Here is a 17,910-nt window from a genome sequence, read left to right on the forward strand (position 1 = left end):
TGCAATGGTAAACTTTCAACAACAGATAGCAAACAATAGATCTTATGCCAGGGAGGGTATCATCGAAACCAGGATCAGACACATGATTTTTCTGCACCGTGAATTCACTCCGATGGGAAGAACCCTGAGAAAAAGTAATGCATCTAAGCGTCCACGCTGAGAGCCCAGAAAGATAACCAGAAGCTCACCGTTGCAAGCAGAAGCCAACCCAGAGGCTCGCGGATGGCCCGTCCAGCGTTCAAGTCATACGCCGCCCCCGGATAGCTGCAGGTGATCTCGCTGCTGGAAACGCGCTGGCCGTAGGCAGAATTGAGCCACTTACCCTGGGGACAACTGAACCCAAGGGCGGCGGGACAGCGCTTTACCAAGCTGTAGCAGATGTCCTGGCACGGCAAGATCTCCTTGTAAGGGCCCGGGCGGATTTGATCGTCTATCATGGAATTGCGCGACTTGTTCTGCGCGGGATCCCTGCGCCTGGGGTCGCTGGGACTGAGAGAGCTGCCGTTGATGAATGGTTGACCCGCGTTTCGGACCCGGAGAAACGAACCGTTGCTCGAGAAGTCAGCGCAACGGGGGATGGTCACCGCACAAAGCCATTGCTTGTAAGCATCCGCACAATCGTTGCAACCCACGGCCAAAGAGAAGCTGGTTTCGTTGGTTGTGTTGCATTGGATCTGATCCAGAGAATAGGAGAAGTTCTTGTACAGAGACTCGGCATATTTGTCGTATTTCGAACCAAGTTGTGCGATCCCAAGATCAGGGTTTGATGGGACTGCGTACGCAACTTCGGAGCAGAATGTCAGATTGAAAAGCACGGCACAGTTGTCATCTGGTCCAGGTCAGTACCTTCGTTCGATACAAGAGAAAGACATGGGCGACTGGTTTGCTCACCTGACTTGGTTGCAAAGTACATAGGTTTCCAGACCCTCCCTCCTCCGCCAACGATCCCGTTCCCCCAATTGGTCGAGTTTCCATGCATTGCGAGAATTCCAGAGTAATTGGAAGTTCGGTTGAGACCAGTGATGTAGAACTGCTCCTTAGGTTTCTTGCCCAGACCGCGGTTCGTCATACCCCCTTCAACCTCGTGATCGCCTTTCCCAATCTGGGCTAATTGGTCGAGAGCACAGTATGACCGTTGAAGACCTGAGATTGCCGTATCATTCACATTATGAGCAAACATTGTGAACGGCGGCGTGAGATTCATCCACTGCTGATAATTCTCGCTCCCCTCTTCTGAAAGGGTCAAATTGTCTGTTGTCAAGAGTGCAGCGTGGATGTCCGAGTCAACAAAGTGCAAAAATGGCTCGTCCACAACGCTGTGGAAGTAAGCGTCGATTGAGGCAGCAATCTCGTACCTGTAGCTCCCAGAGTACGCCGTTGAATTCTGCACTGCAATCCCTATGAAAACGTCCCCGTCTGCCTGCACAGTAGCCCCCAAATAGCCCTCATCAGCCGTGAACACTTTCTGCTTTGAGCTATCTTGTCCCGGGCCCGGTTTTTGGAGTGACTCCGAGGTAGAAACGTATAAATTCAATTCCGGCAATGACGGGACAGAATCAGGAATAGTGCCATTGGTATTGTTGATCTCGGGCTTTGAGCACATCGTCAGAGAAAGATATACGGAGGTCGAGCGCTTGACGATGTCTCCGTCTCGCTTCCGAAGTTCGTCGGAACTGCCAGTTTGCTCGCTCGATCCGTCATCAGAAATACTCTCAGGGAGCCCGGATGTGGCGTTAGATTTCTTGCCGTTCACGGACTCCTTGGGAAAATACCACCATTGAGTCTCTCCGAGCTTGATATCGCCGATCTGGTACTGATTGTTGCCTAGAGATGATACGCCAGATGGAACCCTGGGGACAAGGTCGAGTCCTCGAGTCTCTCCATTTTCGCTCACGGTATCCTGAACCTCAAGTCCACTGTATGATCCAAGCGGGAATGTGAATTGTTGTGCGGTGTCGTGTAGAATTACATTGGTGTTGTTGGAGATCACGAGGGCGGAATCCGAGGCCGGATCAAGAGCAAGGCACGTCTTGATGAGAGAGGTAGGGGTGTATAGTATTAAGGCGCCGAAATATGCAGCTGAAAGGTAATGCATAGATGAAAAATCAGTCCGCATGGATAGTTGGATCAATGGATTGAACTCCGAAGAAAGATATCGACATCAGACTCGAATATTACAGAATCGACCAGAGATAAGGCAACGGCTTTCTCTCATGCTGGAGACCTGTGAAAAGCAATGTTGTGAAAACATTCGCGAAAAGTTCGTCGCGAGAGTGTCGAAGCAAGAGAACCAGCTCGATCCTATGATCTAGACACGCGGCACCCATCTCCATGTCGATAGTTCAGAACCTTAAGAGGGATCTGCGCCACAGCAACGGCACAGCCACACATATACTACTTCATACTACTTTCTTAAACACAGAGACTCCATATCATCTCCTGTCATGCAAAGACCAACATGCGCAGCCGGATGGTAGTTGTAATAGCGGGAGTAGACATCAATGACGACCAGCTGAAGGATAGACAGGTAGTGCAATGCATTATAAGCCAAAACCGTATATACTTTGCTATTTATATGACACACACGAACGGCAACTGAAAACTGTACAGGCTGCTCTAAACAAGCTTGTAATACCGAGCAGCTATACCACTGAGGACAATAACAGCTGCAATGACCCCTACAATGCCAAAGAACCATCCCAGGCCTTCCTCCCCTTCACCAGGAACTCGGACATTCATTCCGAACAGACCACAGATCAGATTCATCGGGACCAACATGGTCGCGATCAGCGTCACCTTGCTCAGGACTTTATTGACATGATTGCCCAGCACCAGGTTAGTGACGTTGAGCTGCGCAAGATAGTTGGTATGTGAGCGGCTGAGCATTTTCTCGAAGTGGGCCAAATTTGACATCATGGTCACCACGTGATCTTGAATGTCACCCAAGTACAGGCCAATGTCTCCACGCGGGGTGACAGAGTACTGCTCATTGCAACGCTTGGAGAAACCGCGAATGACATCTGCTTTGCCACCTAGAAGGCGCATCAAGCTCATGACCTTCTTGCGAAGGCCACCGATCCGTGGTAGGAAGGATTCAAAATCGTCGACGCGCGCGATGAAAACGAGGTCCTCAATTGCCTCAGATTCGATCTCAATCTCTCGGATGACAGGGCCAAAACTGTCAACAATATCGTCACTGTGCCGACGTTAGAACAGACCTTCTCATTTGTAATTCTTGCCCTTCAGACTTACATCATAGCATAACAGATCCAATCACTACTGAGGGACACATAATCACGGAGCTTCCCGATTCTCTTCCTGACATTTGCCGCGTGTGGATTCTCGGTGAATGAGAATGAGAGGACACCATCGCGGAAAACAACCATGTAGAAGTTGACGGGCTCCATGAAGCGTTCGTCTGTCTTATCGAGCTGATAGAATGTCCGGAAGCAGACAAAGTAATATTGCTTGAAAAGCTCAACCTTTTCACGGGCTTCTTGAGTCAAGATATCTTCCGTAGTCAACGGATGGATGGAAAAAGCTCGCGAGAGTGCGGCAACTTCCTCCTCCGTTGGATTGAGCACGTCCAACCACCACACACCTCCCTCCGGGCCAAGTTGGAAGAGATCCCTGAAAGTATCACCAGGAAGCACAAGGTCCCCTAGCTCTGCCGCATGCACAGTACTCTGGGACTCGGATGAGAAGAAGCCGAAGCGGGTCGGCTCGTTCTCATTCTGAAGCTTTTCGACTATGTCCTTTTCATCCACGACGTTCGCATAGACCTTCTCGGCTGTCTTCAAATCCGCGCCCATAAGGTCCGAAGAAGAGCGATCAGCACTCGAAGAACGCTTCTCGCCTTCAACATCGGACTTCCGGGCCCCTGGGCGAAGATCATAGAAAACGCGAGGTCCCCGACTTTGAGAGCTCAGGCTGTGCTTACGCCGAGTAGTCGAGGGCTTCATTTGCCGGCTCAGAGCCACAAATTCCTCCAATTCCTCGTAGTCGATCACCGGAATCCTGCCAGGCTGGTCATAGGTCGGCACGCAAGTCTCGTCATTTGGTTCTAGCTGAATATCGCCTGGTTGCGGTCTGATCGCACTTGCGTTACTAAATGTCGGACGGCGGGGATGAGTACCGCCGGACACTGTGCGCTGCAGAATGGCCTCGAGATCTGGAGCCGCATGGCTTTCCAAAGTATTCGCACGCTCGCGGCGGCGAGGGTCTGCAAAGGCTTCAACTGAATTCGGAGGCGACGATGATCTGGCTGAGGGGGATGATTCTCGTGACATATTCGCAAGTTCCTGGTGGGTTCGACTCCACGTCCGGCCATGGCGGACATTCCCGGTTGGATCGACGGAGAAACGACGGCCCAGGGCATTGACATCTTTGCCTGATCGATCATCATCCAGTATAGCTTGTTCGAAATCCCGGGAGAAAGACCCCGCCTCCCTAAGCGCATCTTGAATTGAGAGCAAATCGGGGCGCTGAGGCGTCTCTGGAGGGTAGGCCTGCTGAGCAGTGTTTTGCCGACTCAGAGAAATATCAGCGGTAGCTTCGATGCGAGGTGGGGAATCGAGTTGAAAACGATGATCATCTAATTCGGGAACTGGCGTGCTGAACCGAGTGAGGCACATGTACTTCTCGGACTTCGGTGACTCAGACATCGTTGCTGGACTTTGATTTCGTCGCAAGCGCAGCTATCAGGAGTTGATCGACCGATGACGTTTAGGAAAATCGCAGGTGTGAGGCTTCGTGAGGGTGATTGATTCGTTCCTGACGTTCAAGCGAGGAAGGACGACAGACTGTGAAGTGATCCCGGAAAGTAGTGCTCCTCCATCCATTAGCCAGACCCCTCGAGAGGGCCTGACATTACCGATGTACCTGTTTGTGCCAAAACAGAAAGCTTGCTATGTAAGCCTAGTTATGGGGGTCTGGTGTCGCCCCCGCAGAAGACCCTGAACTTGGGGCCCAAAAGAGGGTGGAGGAAAGAGGTCCGGTTGCAGCGAATCCCCGCCAACTTGACTGTGTAATGAGGGCAGGAGCCTTGTCGCTCCAGTATTGCGATGATAGGGGTGTTGTGTCGACAAGTAGGCTCTTGAAAGAGGCCTGTCGAGATACGCCGCAGATCCTTTGTGTCGATGACGTTAATGCAAGAATTTTCGCTGGGACAAGAGAGAAAATATAGCCCAACAGAGTCAACAGAAAGCCGACTAAGAACAAAAACTATCAATCAAGTAAAGCAATAGATGTAAAATCAAAAAAGAGACAATAATGCAAGAGTGTTCAAACCCAGCGATGGGCTGATGAGTAGAGGGGGTGGATGCGGAGGGCTTTTTCCAAGGGAACAGAAACTGAGAAGTCCTGTCCACACCAACACGAGATGCTGAACGGCTGAACCACCAATCTGCACACAGAGACAGGGTTGGAAACAATCCAATCGAATGCAATGATATAGGATACTGTAAAGACAAATAGTTGGAAAGGGAGTACACCCAGGTGGGTTGAAATGAGTAGTCCTTGAGTTAGAGAGACAGGACGATGGTTTATAAGAGAAGGTAACCACACTAAGTGTGCTAATGTCACTGCTACAATAAGGGAATGAAGGAAAAATCATATGAGGGAAAAAAAAAAAAAAAAAAGAGAGGGGCAAAAAAGCTAAGCGTACAGAGCCATAACAGGAGCATTACTCCGTACGGTGTATGATGTATCGTACCCATCTATACCTTACCTAAGGTATCCACTGGATGTACGGAGTAAGGCAGCTGCCTAAAGAATACAGATACCTTATCAAGATAGGTGCTACTCAACATTGAGCATCATTTGATTTTTTGCGAGAATTTCCAATTGTCTGCAGCCATTAATATTAGAAAGACTAGGTAGAGATAAATGGCAGTGATAAAAGAAGACTACTGAGAATAAGCACGGTTACCTACAACCATGTACATGATGAAATGAAGACTAGTCTACCTGTCAAGTGCCTACCTTTTAGTGACATACTCCCGTCCCAAAGCGAAAATTCTAGCACAAAGGAAATTCTTCTGGTACAGTCGTACTAGACTACTCCCTAGGTCCTCTGCAAAAAGGCAAATGCCAAAATCAAGTTAGTCGGGGCAAGTCTAGAATCACAGGTAAGTCAGTACAAATGGGAAGGTAGAAAAACTTAGGATATCTTTGACGCTTTCAATTGTATAATAAATTGATATAATGGCGAGCAACGACCAATGTTATTATTCTAGCTAGGTTTTACTGTCTGTGTCATCATTGTTGCTTTACTAGTTAACTAGGTATACATATGTTAAGGGCTGTTTTGTATGGACTACGGAGTACTCTGTATGTCTGCAGAATACCACAATAATCCCATCATAGGGCTGATCTCTGAAAGGTATCTCCTTGGCAGGAGCGACAAATCATCGATAACGGAATTGGAAATCAGGATCAGTGTGTTTCTGATATCCATGTAGGTAATATCTACCTAGACTAAGGTAGGTAGATAGGTAACGTATGGACTATGGAGATTTTTTACATGGTAAAATGACATGCAGCATTGTGCCTACATACTAACATCGCAAGGCTGATTTCTTATTCTAACTCCGTAATTACTATCATTATCACTGTGCACTCTCATACCTAAAGAAATTTATATGCTATATGCTTATGAGGTGCTTTCTGTTATTATTAGGCTTTGTTTTGCAGCCCAATGATGATAATAATAATAATGATTCATTAGTGTAAGTACTCCATACCGTAGGCCACACTAAGTAGTAGATATTGCCTCCCCTCCTGCCCCGAGGTCGGCTGGTTTTTTTTTTTCCTGTGGTGTGTGCCAAGAACTAAAGAGTCACTGCTGTACTCCGTAGGTTAAACTACTGTTATTACTATCTACTACAGAGATACCAGCCATATTCTATTAATCCGTTTATTTTTAACACTCCTGTCTTTCTTTTATGCATTTCCCATAAGACTGTTATTTTGGCCATTTTGACGTCCCTGATACTGCGATGTCTGTCTCCTCCTTTATTATCAGAACGCCCTGTTCATCGGCCAATATCGGCCCTGGGTTCGATGTCATCGGCCTAGCATTGTCGCTTCACCTCGAACTCCGAGTCACCATTGATTCCTCCAAATCATCGTCCGAGCATCCTTTGAATTGTGTGATTACGTATGAAGATCAGAGCAAGAGTACTGAGAAGATCAGCCTGGACCCGGAGGTTAACCTGATCACCCGTGTAGCTCTGTACGTACTTAGATGCCATGACCAAAGGGCATTCCCCGTTGAGACTCGAGTCCATATTGTAAATCCCATTCCTCTGGGTCGAGGACTCGGTTCGTCAGGCACAGCGGTGGTGGCTGGAGTGATGTTGGGAAATGAAGTAGGTCGTCTCGGGTTGAGCAAGGACAGGCTACTGGATTATTGCTTGATGATTGGTACGTAAACCTGGCCTTGTGGCTCACGTGCGTTGAATATGGCTCGAGTTGCACATTAAAATGTCATATTTGACCTTGTTACTGATGGTTATCTTTCTTCTCTAGAGAGGCATCCGGACAATGTCGCTGCCTCACTCTTTGGGGGCTTCGTCGGTACCTATTTGAATGAGCTGAAGCCTGAGGATGTGGCTCGCAAGGAAATCCCGCTCAGTGAAGTTCTCCCTGCACCTGCTGGTGGCATTGATACTGGCAAGAGGCCCCCCGAGCCCCCTCTGGGCATCGGCCATTATCGAAAGTTTCAATGGGCCAAGGAGATCAAGGCCATCGCAATTATCCCAGACTTTGTGGTGCCCACTGCCAACGCACGAAACGTCCTACCTACCACGTACACGAGAGCAGACGTCGTAAGTTTGCACCCATCTCAGCCATCCGTATGGCAAATCGTTTTTTTGGTGCGCTTCTCGTCGTCTAATGCGCATCATCTTCTCTAGGTTTTCAATTTACAACGTGCTGCATTGCTTCCCGCTGCACTGGGCAGCTCCCCGCCAGACCCAGATATGATTTATCTGGCCATGCAAGACAAGGTCCATCAGCCATACCGGAAGACGCTTATCCCGGGCTTGACGGAGATTCTCCAGTCCATGAACCCGTCTACCCAGCCGGGCCTGCTTGGAATTTGTCTATCCGGTGCAGGGCCTACCATTTTGGCCCTAGCCACCGACAGATTCGAAGAAATCGCAGACCGCATTATGTCCCACTTTGCTTCCAACAACATCTCCTGCCAGTGGAAATTACTGGAGCCTGCCCAAGACGGCGCCACAGTACATCGTTGAGGCTTCGATACTCAATATATCTACGATGAAAGTAGCAAGAGAGGAATTTATTAGACAACTGGTGGCGTGTTTCTCATTGGGATATTCCATGGTCTGACATGTATATTATTTTCGAGACTGTTGGTGTCTGAGCTGGACTAACTTTCTGCCTTGTGCAATGTCGCTCGACTCGTCTCATGCATCATGGGCCAATTTCCGAGCCCAGGTCAGGTCTCATCACAAATGAGAAACTTTTACTACATTCGAGATTGGCTTCCGATTGCACTGCCTTGGTATATACAAGTGATGCGGTTTAAAAATGACTGAGCAGACCTTCGCTCGCCCACATGTTTCCGACTTTACAGAGTATATCTAACATCTCTCGGGTGGTAGCTGTATCTCTTCAAAGGCGGTCAGGCCGACCCCAGGCTTGCTCCGCTCCGCCTTGCGGGCGATCAACAACTCTACCATTGGAGCTTCATCTCCAGCCCGAAACCGATATTGAATATCGGACAATCAGATAATAGTTCTTACTTGCAATATCTTCGTTATGGATGATATTCTTGCGCCCGTTCAGAACGCTTTCGAAGGCCAGATTGTTTGTCGCCTCCCGGACGCACTCGTCTTTATTTAGCCTCGTTTAGCCACTGGATTAGAAGCTAATCTGGCAACTTGATGGTGACTTAGGATTTCCACGGCCAGCGCATCGCCGAGTTGCTTTCTACAGCCCTTTTGATCATTTCAGGAGTAAGTACGGATTCAAGATCCATATATGCACTCTCCTCATCACATCCCCATGTTCACATGTGTTCGTTTGCTTACAAGCCTTCCTCATTCCTAAAGGTCGCTGCTTTCCTCATTGGATACATCTACGAAGATATACATTTAACGCTCTGGACTGGTTTGGCGGGTACATTAGTGACGGCATTGGCTGTTATTCCTCCTTGGCCTATGTACAACAAGCATCCTGAAAAATGGCTGGTTCCCACGACAGGGAGCGCGGGCGGCCCAGGCATCATGGTTGACGGTGTCAAAGTTGCATAATCTCCTAATAATCTTCTTGCTCGACCAATCGAGTACTCCATGAAACCATATCTTATCTTTGCAATCATGATGAGTTCAAATGTGCGCATTAAAGCCTCTGGCCAAGCAACGTTCGATAAAAAACCGTAAACGCCATCCAGACCGGTTCGCTACCCGCCTTCGAACTGTCCTTCTCATGTCAATTCAGGAGCGGTTGAAAGTTTCAGAACGAACGATAAAGTCCGTATTCTAGGTTATGCAAGATCAAAAGGAGCAATCACAAACTAAGACTTGCGTAAATCTCCAGAGCTTTAATCTACCTGCCGTACTTCTGGAATTCCCAGTCTCGGTTATCCAAGGGACAAACTTGTCTGGTTTTGAGCCAGCGAGATATGCAGTGGAAATGGAATGCATGCTGAGAAGGTAAAACCTTGGTTAGCCTCAAATGAAGAGAAAAGGAATCGCGAAGGCGAAACCTACGTTGCAAATTCCCCAGGCTACTGTGCACTCCTCGGTTGTTGATGAACCTTGATTCGCCTGGCACTCAATACCTGTGCGAGGGAGATGAGTATTCATCAGACAAGAATACAGGCGCGAAAGACATACATAGATCCATAATGTGATTGCGGCAGATTGCACAGTTGTCGACGACGATATCCCACGCCCACAAAGCGACGGCATTCCACTGCGTTAATTGTGTATTAGGCCAACCTTTTTTTTTCCAGAGATGACAATCAAGCATTGATTCAGCCGTACCTTCTTGACCTCGAACTTCTTCTTGCCGTCACTGGTCCCTTCTGAGCCCTTCGACACGCCTTTGCCTTTGGCTGAGGCCCCGGCGGTTGCCTCCTTCATCTCCACATCCGCCATCGTGATGTATCTCTTTTGTTTCCTTACCCTATCTACCTAGAGATGTTGCTAGGAGATGCCAAGGCTCACTGCAGTTTTGTGAAAGGGTCAAAGGATGGGCCAATAACCTCGAATTACGTAGTTGGAAATGATAGTAGGGTATCGGATGTTGCGGTGAAGACTACCTAGGTACTGACGTAAGTTTTCTGGCGATACTGATAAGAGGGGCGGCAAAGGATGTTGGGTACATACCTCTTGCTGTAATATGAAAAAGAGAAGACGCGGTCTCGCACAGTCGCGCCTCTTTTGATAAGAGTTGGAGCGAGCTGTTTTGAAAGCCTCAAAATAGAGGAAGCTGCCTGTTTGATTGTGTTTGCAAGAACCAAACGAGGCCGAAGTGGCGTAGAGTCTACCTTACTCTGTAACCTGACCACACTTTGTTTGCTTGAGCCTTGGGTACTGTTGTTAGTCATCGCAGATCCCCACTAGGCAGTTTCCTGACTCCCCCAGCCGACTTCTTCCCGCCCTTCCCAAGGTTTGTTTCGTCCACTTGCCAGTCTACTCCAGCTTCAAATGTCTCCGGCTACAAACATGCGTCTCTACCCTATTTCCATTCTCTCCTTGCGTTCACCTATCTAGATCTAGCGCCTGCTCAAGTGTTTCGACCTGTCACTTCCATTGCGACTCGCTGAACTCGAATGATAGACGATCCTCCTTCGCTTTGTGCTCAGCTTGCCCTCTTTTCCTTGACCGGACAGCTTTGGCCATCGCGTTGCCCTTGACGTTCTGAAATCAATATTGTCATCTCTTGCTGTGCTTTTCTAGCGTTGAAGTATCTGAAATCGACTGCTGGGCAGTATCAGGGCGACTTGGCTTTGTCCGTCATTGCTGTTATTCTTATCCGTGGCGTCGCTGTTATTGATCATTTTCCCTTCAGTCCTTCCTTGAACTTCTAAAGGCTGCCTATTTATCAAGCCATCTAGTCGCAATGTCTAGTACATCTCCTACTCCTCCGACGCCCAAGGGATCTCGGAACAATCGGCGCAATCAGAAGAAAACAACAACCCCTTCTAACCAGAAGGTGGCTTTGCTCACTACCCCTCCGTCATCGCCGCCGAGGAACTCGAGTCCTGGAGAAGCAGTTACCGATACGTCGGTTAATCTTCATAATCCTTCCAAGAGAAAGAATCCTCGCTCCAACAGAAAGCCACGCGACGCACCTAAACCCTCACCGGCGCACAACAACGGACACCGACACACACTTTCGCATCCAGCCAACAATACTCCCCAAGTCAAAGACAGCCCTCATTATGCGGGCCCAACCTTCCATGCGTCACCTGCTCCTTCTGCGCTTCCAATCCCCAGCTTTTTCTCGAAGTCTGTACCAGAATCGGACCCCGTACAAGAAATTGACGTGGACCATTTCGAAGCTGGTCCCGACCTCGACAGTACACCCTCAAAGCCGCGGCCACATTTTCAACCCCAATCGGAAAAACCGCAGTCAACGCCTCTTGACTTCTTATTCAAAGCTGCCGTTGAAGCCAGAAACTCTCAGCTTCAGCGGAGTCCCGAAGCCAATATTGGTGCTCGGTCTCCGCAAACAGATTCTAAAGTTCAACATCACCAGATACCCAACGGTAGAAACGGAGCTTCCGGGGGTGTTTTTCCTTTAGAGATGGAAAAACCAGACCTACGGAACTCTCAAATTGGGCCTTCTTTCGCCACGTCCTACAAAGATCGCATGAATGCATTGCGATCTTCAAGCTCGCCGTCTTCTCTGACATCAGAGCTCGATGAGGAGGAACGAAGAGCGAAGACCGAAGCTCTCAAGGATCTGTTGCTGAATCCACGACCTCAGAGGCCTTCAACAGCGTCTATTCTAAACCATGATCAAGCCATCGGTCACACTGCGCGACCAAATCTCAGCCCTAACGTACCTCATTACGCTACTCCCATGAGGACTACTTCGGGTCCGCCGGCGACCCTTCTTCGGGACATGCCACCTGAACGGAAACAACCATCTTTTGGGAATGGGCTGCAATCTCCTTTCTATTATTCCAGTAGTGCCCAACAACTTCAGAGTTCGACTATGAATAAAGGAATCTTTCAACCGAGTCCCCTGAATGCGATAAGCGTCTCTGGTGGGGCAGCCTCTTCGCCGCTTGAGACCTATGGGTCATCAAAGTCCTCTCAATCCCACGCGCAGCAGCCAGCCTGTTATGTTCCAGCACATCACCAGCCCTTCAAGTCTGAGGAAATGCCGGCGAACTCTTCCGCTCCTCCTGTTGATACAAAGAAAATGGAAGATGATTTGAGGAGGATTTTGAAACTCGATGCTAATCCCAGCTTTGCTTCAAACGGTATTCAGAGCTCGTTTGCTTGACGTTGAAGTTTGGCTTGGGCTTCTCCCTTAGCTGTTGAATTTGGCGCACGGGTTTTACGATGATACTACTGCACGATGCACCCAGGAGAAGACTTGCTTCGTTCTCATGATCAATCGAACGGCAACATGAACGATATTGATTCCAACGGGGACTTTGGCATGACTTTGCGGCCTGCTTTCTATTTGAATTCTCACTACTTTTTTTTGTTCCCTTGCTTCTTCGGCCTCCTTTCTTGTTTTCTTGTTCTCCTGTTCTCTTGTTCTCTTTTTAATGCCTAAGGTCCGCTGACGTCCTTTCTTGTTATGGGATCTAATGGAGTTATCTCTGCGATTTTTTTTTTTTTTTTTTTTTTTGGTAGCGGCTATTGCTCTCTTGAATGGCGGGTTTTATGGGTCCTTTCGTGGGGCGTCTATATACCCTCTATTGCATCGAACCCGGAGTCCGGTTGCCTTTGAGTGTTTTCGAGGTACCTTGTTTGGGACGGTCTATCTCTGCCTTTAGTTTCATGAATTCGTTTGCCCTTTGCTCTCTCTAACGCTTGCAGCTGGTGACATCAAGTCTCGCCATCTCAACTTCGTCCCTTCGTCTTCAACTTCATTCACTTGCCCTTCCGATCTGCTTCTTCTTTTCTTTACCTTGTCATTCCCGGTCAGACTCTATATGATGTGAGATGTTTTTCGCATTTCCTGCTAGGTCGAATCTAGAATGGCGGATTTGGGTCATCAGGTCATTTGACTTGGCCTTCATGATTTCTACCTCATATTCAGTTGTGTGTTCTCAGTCCTTGGGTTATTAAACTTGATGGCTTCGAGTCACTCTTTGCCTTGGAGATGCATGCTCAGACATGCACATCCTTCTCAGCACCCACTCTGGCCCCGCTGGCTTGTGATTCCCTGGTGGTCGTTATTTGTATAGAGTAGGCTTCCTGGTAAATACAGCCCAACATGGTAGGTACAGCAGTAGTGTGACAGGATAAGGACAATGAGGATTATATTGTCTACAGTGCCCACTACGTACTCATAAAGGAGTTCTGTTCTTGTGTAGCTACCTCTGTCTAGACGGGACGGGAATAAGCTCGGCGTAATCCGTTTGTAACCGTAATACGGAGTAAATACGCCGTAAGAAATAAGAATATCGTGAGGTTGGCCGAGTCCAGAACCTGTCTGGAAGCCCCGGTAGAAGGTCCATACTTAGCCTCCCTACCTACTTAGGTACGTAGGTACTATTCGTTCCCCGCCCCTGATGGTTAATAATAGTTCCACGGGTGGCTTCTTCGCTGCCCTTGTGGATGAAGACGATACAGGGGCAGATTCGTGATGATAGACAGATCTTACGACTCTGAGGTATGGTGATTGCACAATCTTCTAGTAGGGAAGATTTGAAGATTCATCAAGGGGACAACCAAGAGTCCGAATCAGCTGCCCGGGAATCCAGGGATTATTAAGGAGGTCAACATGAAGTGAGAAGTATCTACCCCGTAGAGAGCAAAATCTCTTCACGTTTAAAATTGCCTGTCGATGATTATTTCGCTAAAACGCCACTAGTTGAAGAAACGGTTCTTCTCTGTAACCTAGGTTAGATTTACAATGGGCCAAGAGATCCGTGTGTTAAGGTAGTTCGCATGGCAGAGCATGTCGTTATTGCACGACATAACTACTGAAGGGGGATATATAGGAATGATGGTTGCTGTACGGGGTATCGTATATCCAGTTCACTTCTCATTATTCTCGCAGCTAAGATTCCCCATGCCATATGCAGCCGGCTGAAATAACCACAAGATGGAACCTGATATTTATCACCGCAATTGTCAGTATTGAGTGACAACTGTTCTATTAACGGAAGGCGTTGGGAGTCGGGGAATGCAGGTACATCCAAGATGGCGTCAGTCGATGTTTTCGGCTGTTTGTTGCTAGTGGCATATGGAATGGATTATGTCTGTCAGTTGTGTGTATGCTGTATCCTTAAGCGCATATCTCATCAACCTTTAATTCTCTGTGAATCTACTCTATAGTAGTTAACTAAGGTAGTTGTGTAGGTATGGACCAGTCAACTCTAAAAGGTGGAAATGAGAGTTTCCAACGTCCCAGGGGCTCAAGGCGAATGATCGAATCGTGGATGATAGCGTCGTCCAAATATCCACAGTCCAAACACGCACACATGAAAGCGCTAAACCTGGCCCTCAGGGAGAGATTAAAGAGCAGAAAGGTAGAGATTCAAGAGACGAAGAAGCGTTGACAACGGCGTAGGAAAGATGATGGAAGGATGCTGACCCTGGCGTTTCTCAGTACTACAACCATAATTAAGGTACAGATGGTAAGGCAGATAGTTAGACGGAGATAATTACTGCCTATCTATCTCGTAGCGAATAGGTAATACTACTATCTATCTACCTCCTGTTCAGATCGTTAAAATTGCTATTGGTCTCAGAAAATAACTGTTGACGCATGGACTCGTCTGCTTCTGGGTGATGGATACCTACCGCTTTCTGCGTTCTGGCTTGTCTTCAATTCTCCAAGTCCATAAAAGGTCGATCGACTACTAATCAGCGGCATCACCTCTTTTCGTCTGAAATCCATATACTTCCCTCTGGTTCCTCCTACTTGTTGATATTCTTCTTCTCTTTATCATCCACACACCCCATACCACTCAATACTCCCCCGTTCTATCTCTCCCTCTTTCATCAAAGGAAAGTTAGACAACAACCGCCTTCTACGCCGTACCGCATCCCCTTGCTCGAGGGGGTAAAAGTCCTTGGCCGTTTCGCCCTTTCTTCTTTGTCTCCTCCGTCTCAAATCACCTCTCTCCTATCTGACCCCGAGCCTCAGTAATCAAATGACCCACATTCGGTACACATAAGTATCTCAAAGTTTCTGGATTTTGTTCGCCCTCGGCTTGGTCTCAGTGCTGTGGAGGTTCCCAACATGGCGAACGCGTAAGTACTACTTTGCACTGGTCTCGAATTCCCTCACAAAGGAAGAAAAGAAGGCATCCCTTCCTCATGTTACAAAATGTCATCCGAAATCAATGAGACTGAGCGAATTGTCTGATCTTATTCGAGCAGCTTCGGTTCAGCATGGCGCTCCTTTTGGCATACGATGACCTCCTATGATCGGCATGCGTCCCACGACTCCCCATATCGAACCGGAAGACATGTACCTTTGAGTCAAAGCCGCGATGAGCCCCTCACATCTATTGCGACAAGCGCCATTGAGTCTCGACCGGATCTGACTGATACATTCGAGGATGACCAGCCGAAAGGGTCTACAAGCTCCAACTCTAACGGCTGGACTGGTTCCCCTACCGGAGTTGGTTCTCCTAACCGTCTCTATTCCCCCGGATTGAGGTCGCTTTCTTCTCAGAAGCGGAGATCAACGGAACGTGGCACAGATGGTGCCCCGGAAATTCAGATGCAAAGCTTCCATGACGGAGCTCCACCTCCGCCCCCGGTGGCCCATTCATGGCGAAAAATTGAGCGATGGTTGGAAAACAATTACGAAGAGCTGCACGATAATCTTTGCGAGGGATGCACTCAGAACGATATAAATGAGTTGGAGCATGAATTGGACTGCAGCCTGCCGTTGGAGGTGCGGGAGTCCCTCATGATCCACGACGGTCAGGAGCGCCCTGGCCTGCCCACAGGTGTTATCTTCGGATGTATGCTTCTAGACTGCGAGGAAATCGTTCAAGAATGGAAGAACTGGAGGACCGTCAATGAAGAGTTTCTGAGCAGTTCCAGCATGATGGATCCTCCTCCAAAAGCCACAGCAAGCTCTTCCTCCGCGGCACCTCCTCCGCAAGGCGCGAATCCTCTCTGGAGACAAGACCTTCTGGAGCGCCAGGATTCACAGCCTCCAGGCGCTGTACAGAAGGCGTATGCGCACCCTGCTTGGATCCCTCTTGCTCGTGATTGGGGTGGAAACAACATTGCGATCGACTTGGCCCCTGGACCCGCTGGGAAATGGGGTCAAGTCATCATTTTCGGTCGTGATTACGACTGCAAATACGTTGTCGCTCGCTCTTGGGCTGCTTTCCTTGCTGTGATCGCGGATGATCTTTGCAGTGGTAAGGTCAGCGTAGATGAGGAGACAAATGAGCTTAAATTGTTGGAATTCAAGGCTCAGAATGTCGAGCCACCCTATCTGGAGATTCTGCGTTGGAGGACAGATCAGAAATACGGCAGAAGAGCCCCTCGACGCAAGGCTCCAAATGGACTAGGACTCAGCACGAACAGCAGACCCGGGAAAGAATCCCCGTATGGAAGCCCAACACCTAGTGAAGAACGAGGCCGGTCTCCTCACCGTTTCCCCAACCGCGGTTCTACTCAGAGTCCCAAGACGCAGTTCGGCGTCTCGAGTCCTCTCGCTCGTGTCACAGAAGAAACGACGAGTCCTGTGAATACAAGCGCTGAAGTTGAGCTGCCCGAGGATGCTTTCAAGGGAAATAGGAAGGAACCTGAAACCGAAGATCTGATGGAGGTGGTCACACCACAGATTTCTGGAAAGGAAAACCAGAACCTCACAGACAAGCATGACGAGCAGAAGTCACCCAAATCAGAAAAGGCGCAGAGGCGTGAGTCTAACCAAGGGACAACCGCGGCCTCGGAAGCAGAGGTCTTGGGGGAGATGAAGAATGTAGCCATCTAAATCTGCTTTCGTGGGCTGTTTCTCTCTCTTTTGCGAGCACCTTCGTTGTGCCAATGCTACAGGGATGATTTCTATTTCCTTTCTCTCGTTCACTTTTCCAGTTGAAGAACAACAGTTCCTCAATCAAGTAGGTAGATGTGGTGTGACTGGTTTGAACCGCTTGTATAAATTTTCCTTGTTATTTTTGTTATTCATACGGCATTTCTCATACTTCCATGGAGCATTCGATTTCTATTTCCGAAGATGGTCCTGTTTCTCATTCGCCTCGAGCCACATTGCCTGTAACTTTACTCAATGATCATGCAGTTTAGGTTCAATATTAGCCCATTGGCCTTTCGCTTGACTCTCAATGGTTGAACGGTCCTCCTACTCGTTTCTCTAAGTGACGATTCTCTTCACGTGCGCTCGTAAAAGGAAGAAGTTTCACATGGTTCTGAATGGCATTTCCTTCGCCTTGCTGTCTCCAATTATGTGTTCGGACATGGCAAGACCCGACTTCTCATTTGCGTGATGCCGGTGAAGACACCATTTTTTTTTTTTTTTTTTTTTTTTTTTTTTTTTTTTTTTTTTTTTTTTTTTTTTTTTTTTTTTTTTTTCTATCCCCCAAAACATTTTTTTAAATGGTTGTTTCTTCCACTTCCTCATTCCCTCTAAATTTTAGTTTTTTTTTATCCTTTTTCTTTTTTATCTTTTCCACCCCTCCCAACAAACGCAAACCTCTTTTTCCTTTTTTTGTTTTTAAAAAAAAAAACATACATAATAAAAAAAATTTCG

The 17,910-nt window shown here is 48.1% G+C and overlaps 6 protein-coding genes across 6 annotated transcripts; 3 read left to right on the plus strand and 3 right to left on the minus strand.

Annotated features, from left to right (window-relative positions):
• Positions 1–143: 143 nt before the first annotated feature.
• Positions 144–2,116, minus strand: CDV56_108723 (MID1 family protein; the record flags this gene model as incomplete). The annotated part of the gene is made up of 2 exons (XM_026762342.1): positions 144–829; positions 892–2,116. The coding sequence occupies 2 exons, from the start codon at positions 2,114–2,116 to the stop codon at positions 144–146; spliced, it is 1,911 nt and encodes a 636-aa protein (XP_026616289.1).
• Positions 2,117–2,616: 500 nt separating this feature from the next.
• CDV56_108772 (magnesium transporter CorA family protein) lies at positions 2,617–4,664 on the minus strand (the record flags this gene model as incomplete). The annotated part of the gene is made up of 3 exons (XM_026762391.1): positions 2,617–3,196; positions 3,253–3,880; positions 3,941–4,664. 3 exons carry the CDS (start codon positions 4,662–4,664, stop codon positions 2,617–2,619), a joined length of 1,932 nt encoding a protein of 643 aa, XP_026616290.1.
• A 2,334-nt stretch (positions 4,665–6,998) lies between these two features.
• Positions 6,999–8,258, plus strand: THR1 (homoserine kinase; the record flags this gene model as incomplete). The annotated part of the gene is made up of 3 exons (XM_026762465.1): positions 6,999–7,425; positions 7,531–7,829; positions 7,917–8,258. 3 exons carry the CDS (start codon positions 6,999–7,001, stop codon positions 8,256–8,258), a joined length of 1,068 nt encoding a protein of 355 aa, XP_026616291.1.
• A 1,443-nt stretch (positions 8,259–9,701) lies between these two features.
• RBX1 (SCF ubiquitin ligase complex subunit HRT1) lies at positions 9,702–10,130 on the minus strand (the record flags this gene model as incomplete). The annotated part of the gene is made up of 3 exons (XM_026762505.1): positions 9,702–9,811; positions 9,867–9,945; positions 10,017–10,130. 3 exons carry the CDS (start codon positions 10,128–10,130, stop codon positions 9,702–9,704), a joined length of 303 nt encoding a protein of 100 aa, XP_026616292.1.
• A 967-nt stretch (positions 10,131–11,097) lies between these two features.
• On the plus strand, positions 11,098–12,492 carry CDV56_108906 (proline-rich nuclear receptor coactivator motif-containing protein; the record flags this gene model as incomplete). Its single annotated transcript, XM_026762525.1, has 1 exon — positions 11,098–12,492. One exon carries the CDS (start codon positions 11,098–11,100, stop codon positions 12,490–12,492), a length of 1,395 nt encoding a protein of 464 aa, XP_026616293.1.
• Positions 12,493–15,588: 3,096 nt separating this feature from the next.
• Positions 15,589–17,136, plus strand: CDV56_108971 (SMI1/KNR4 family protein; the record flags this gene model as incomplete). The annotated part of the gene is made up of 1 exon (XM_026762590.1): positions 15,589–17,136. The coding sequence occupies one exon, from the start codon at positions 15,589–15,591 to the stop codon at positions 17,134–17,136; it is 1,548 nt and encodes a 515-aa protein (XP_026616294.1).
• Positions 17,137–17,910: the final 774 nt, after the last annotated feature.

The sequence above is a fragment of the Aspergillus thermomutatus genome, assembly GCF_002237265.1.
Source record: "Aspergillus thermomutatus strain HMR AF 39 chromosome Unknown NODE_45, whole genome shotgun sequence".
In the NCBI taxonomy this organism is placed as follows: domain Eukaryota; kingdom Fungi; phylum Ascomycota; class Eurotiomycetes; order Eurotiales; family Aspergillaceae; genus Aspergillus; species Aspergillus thermomutatus.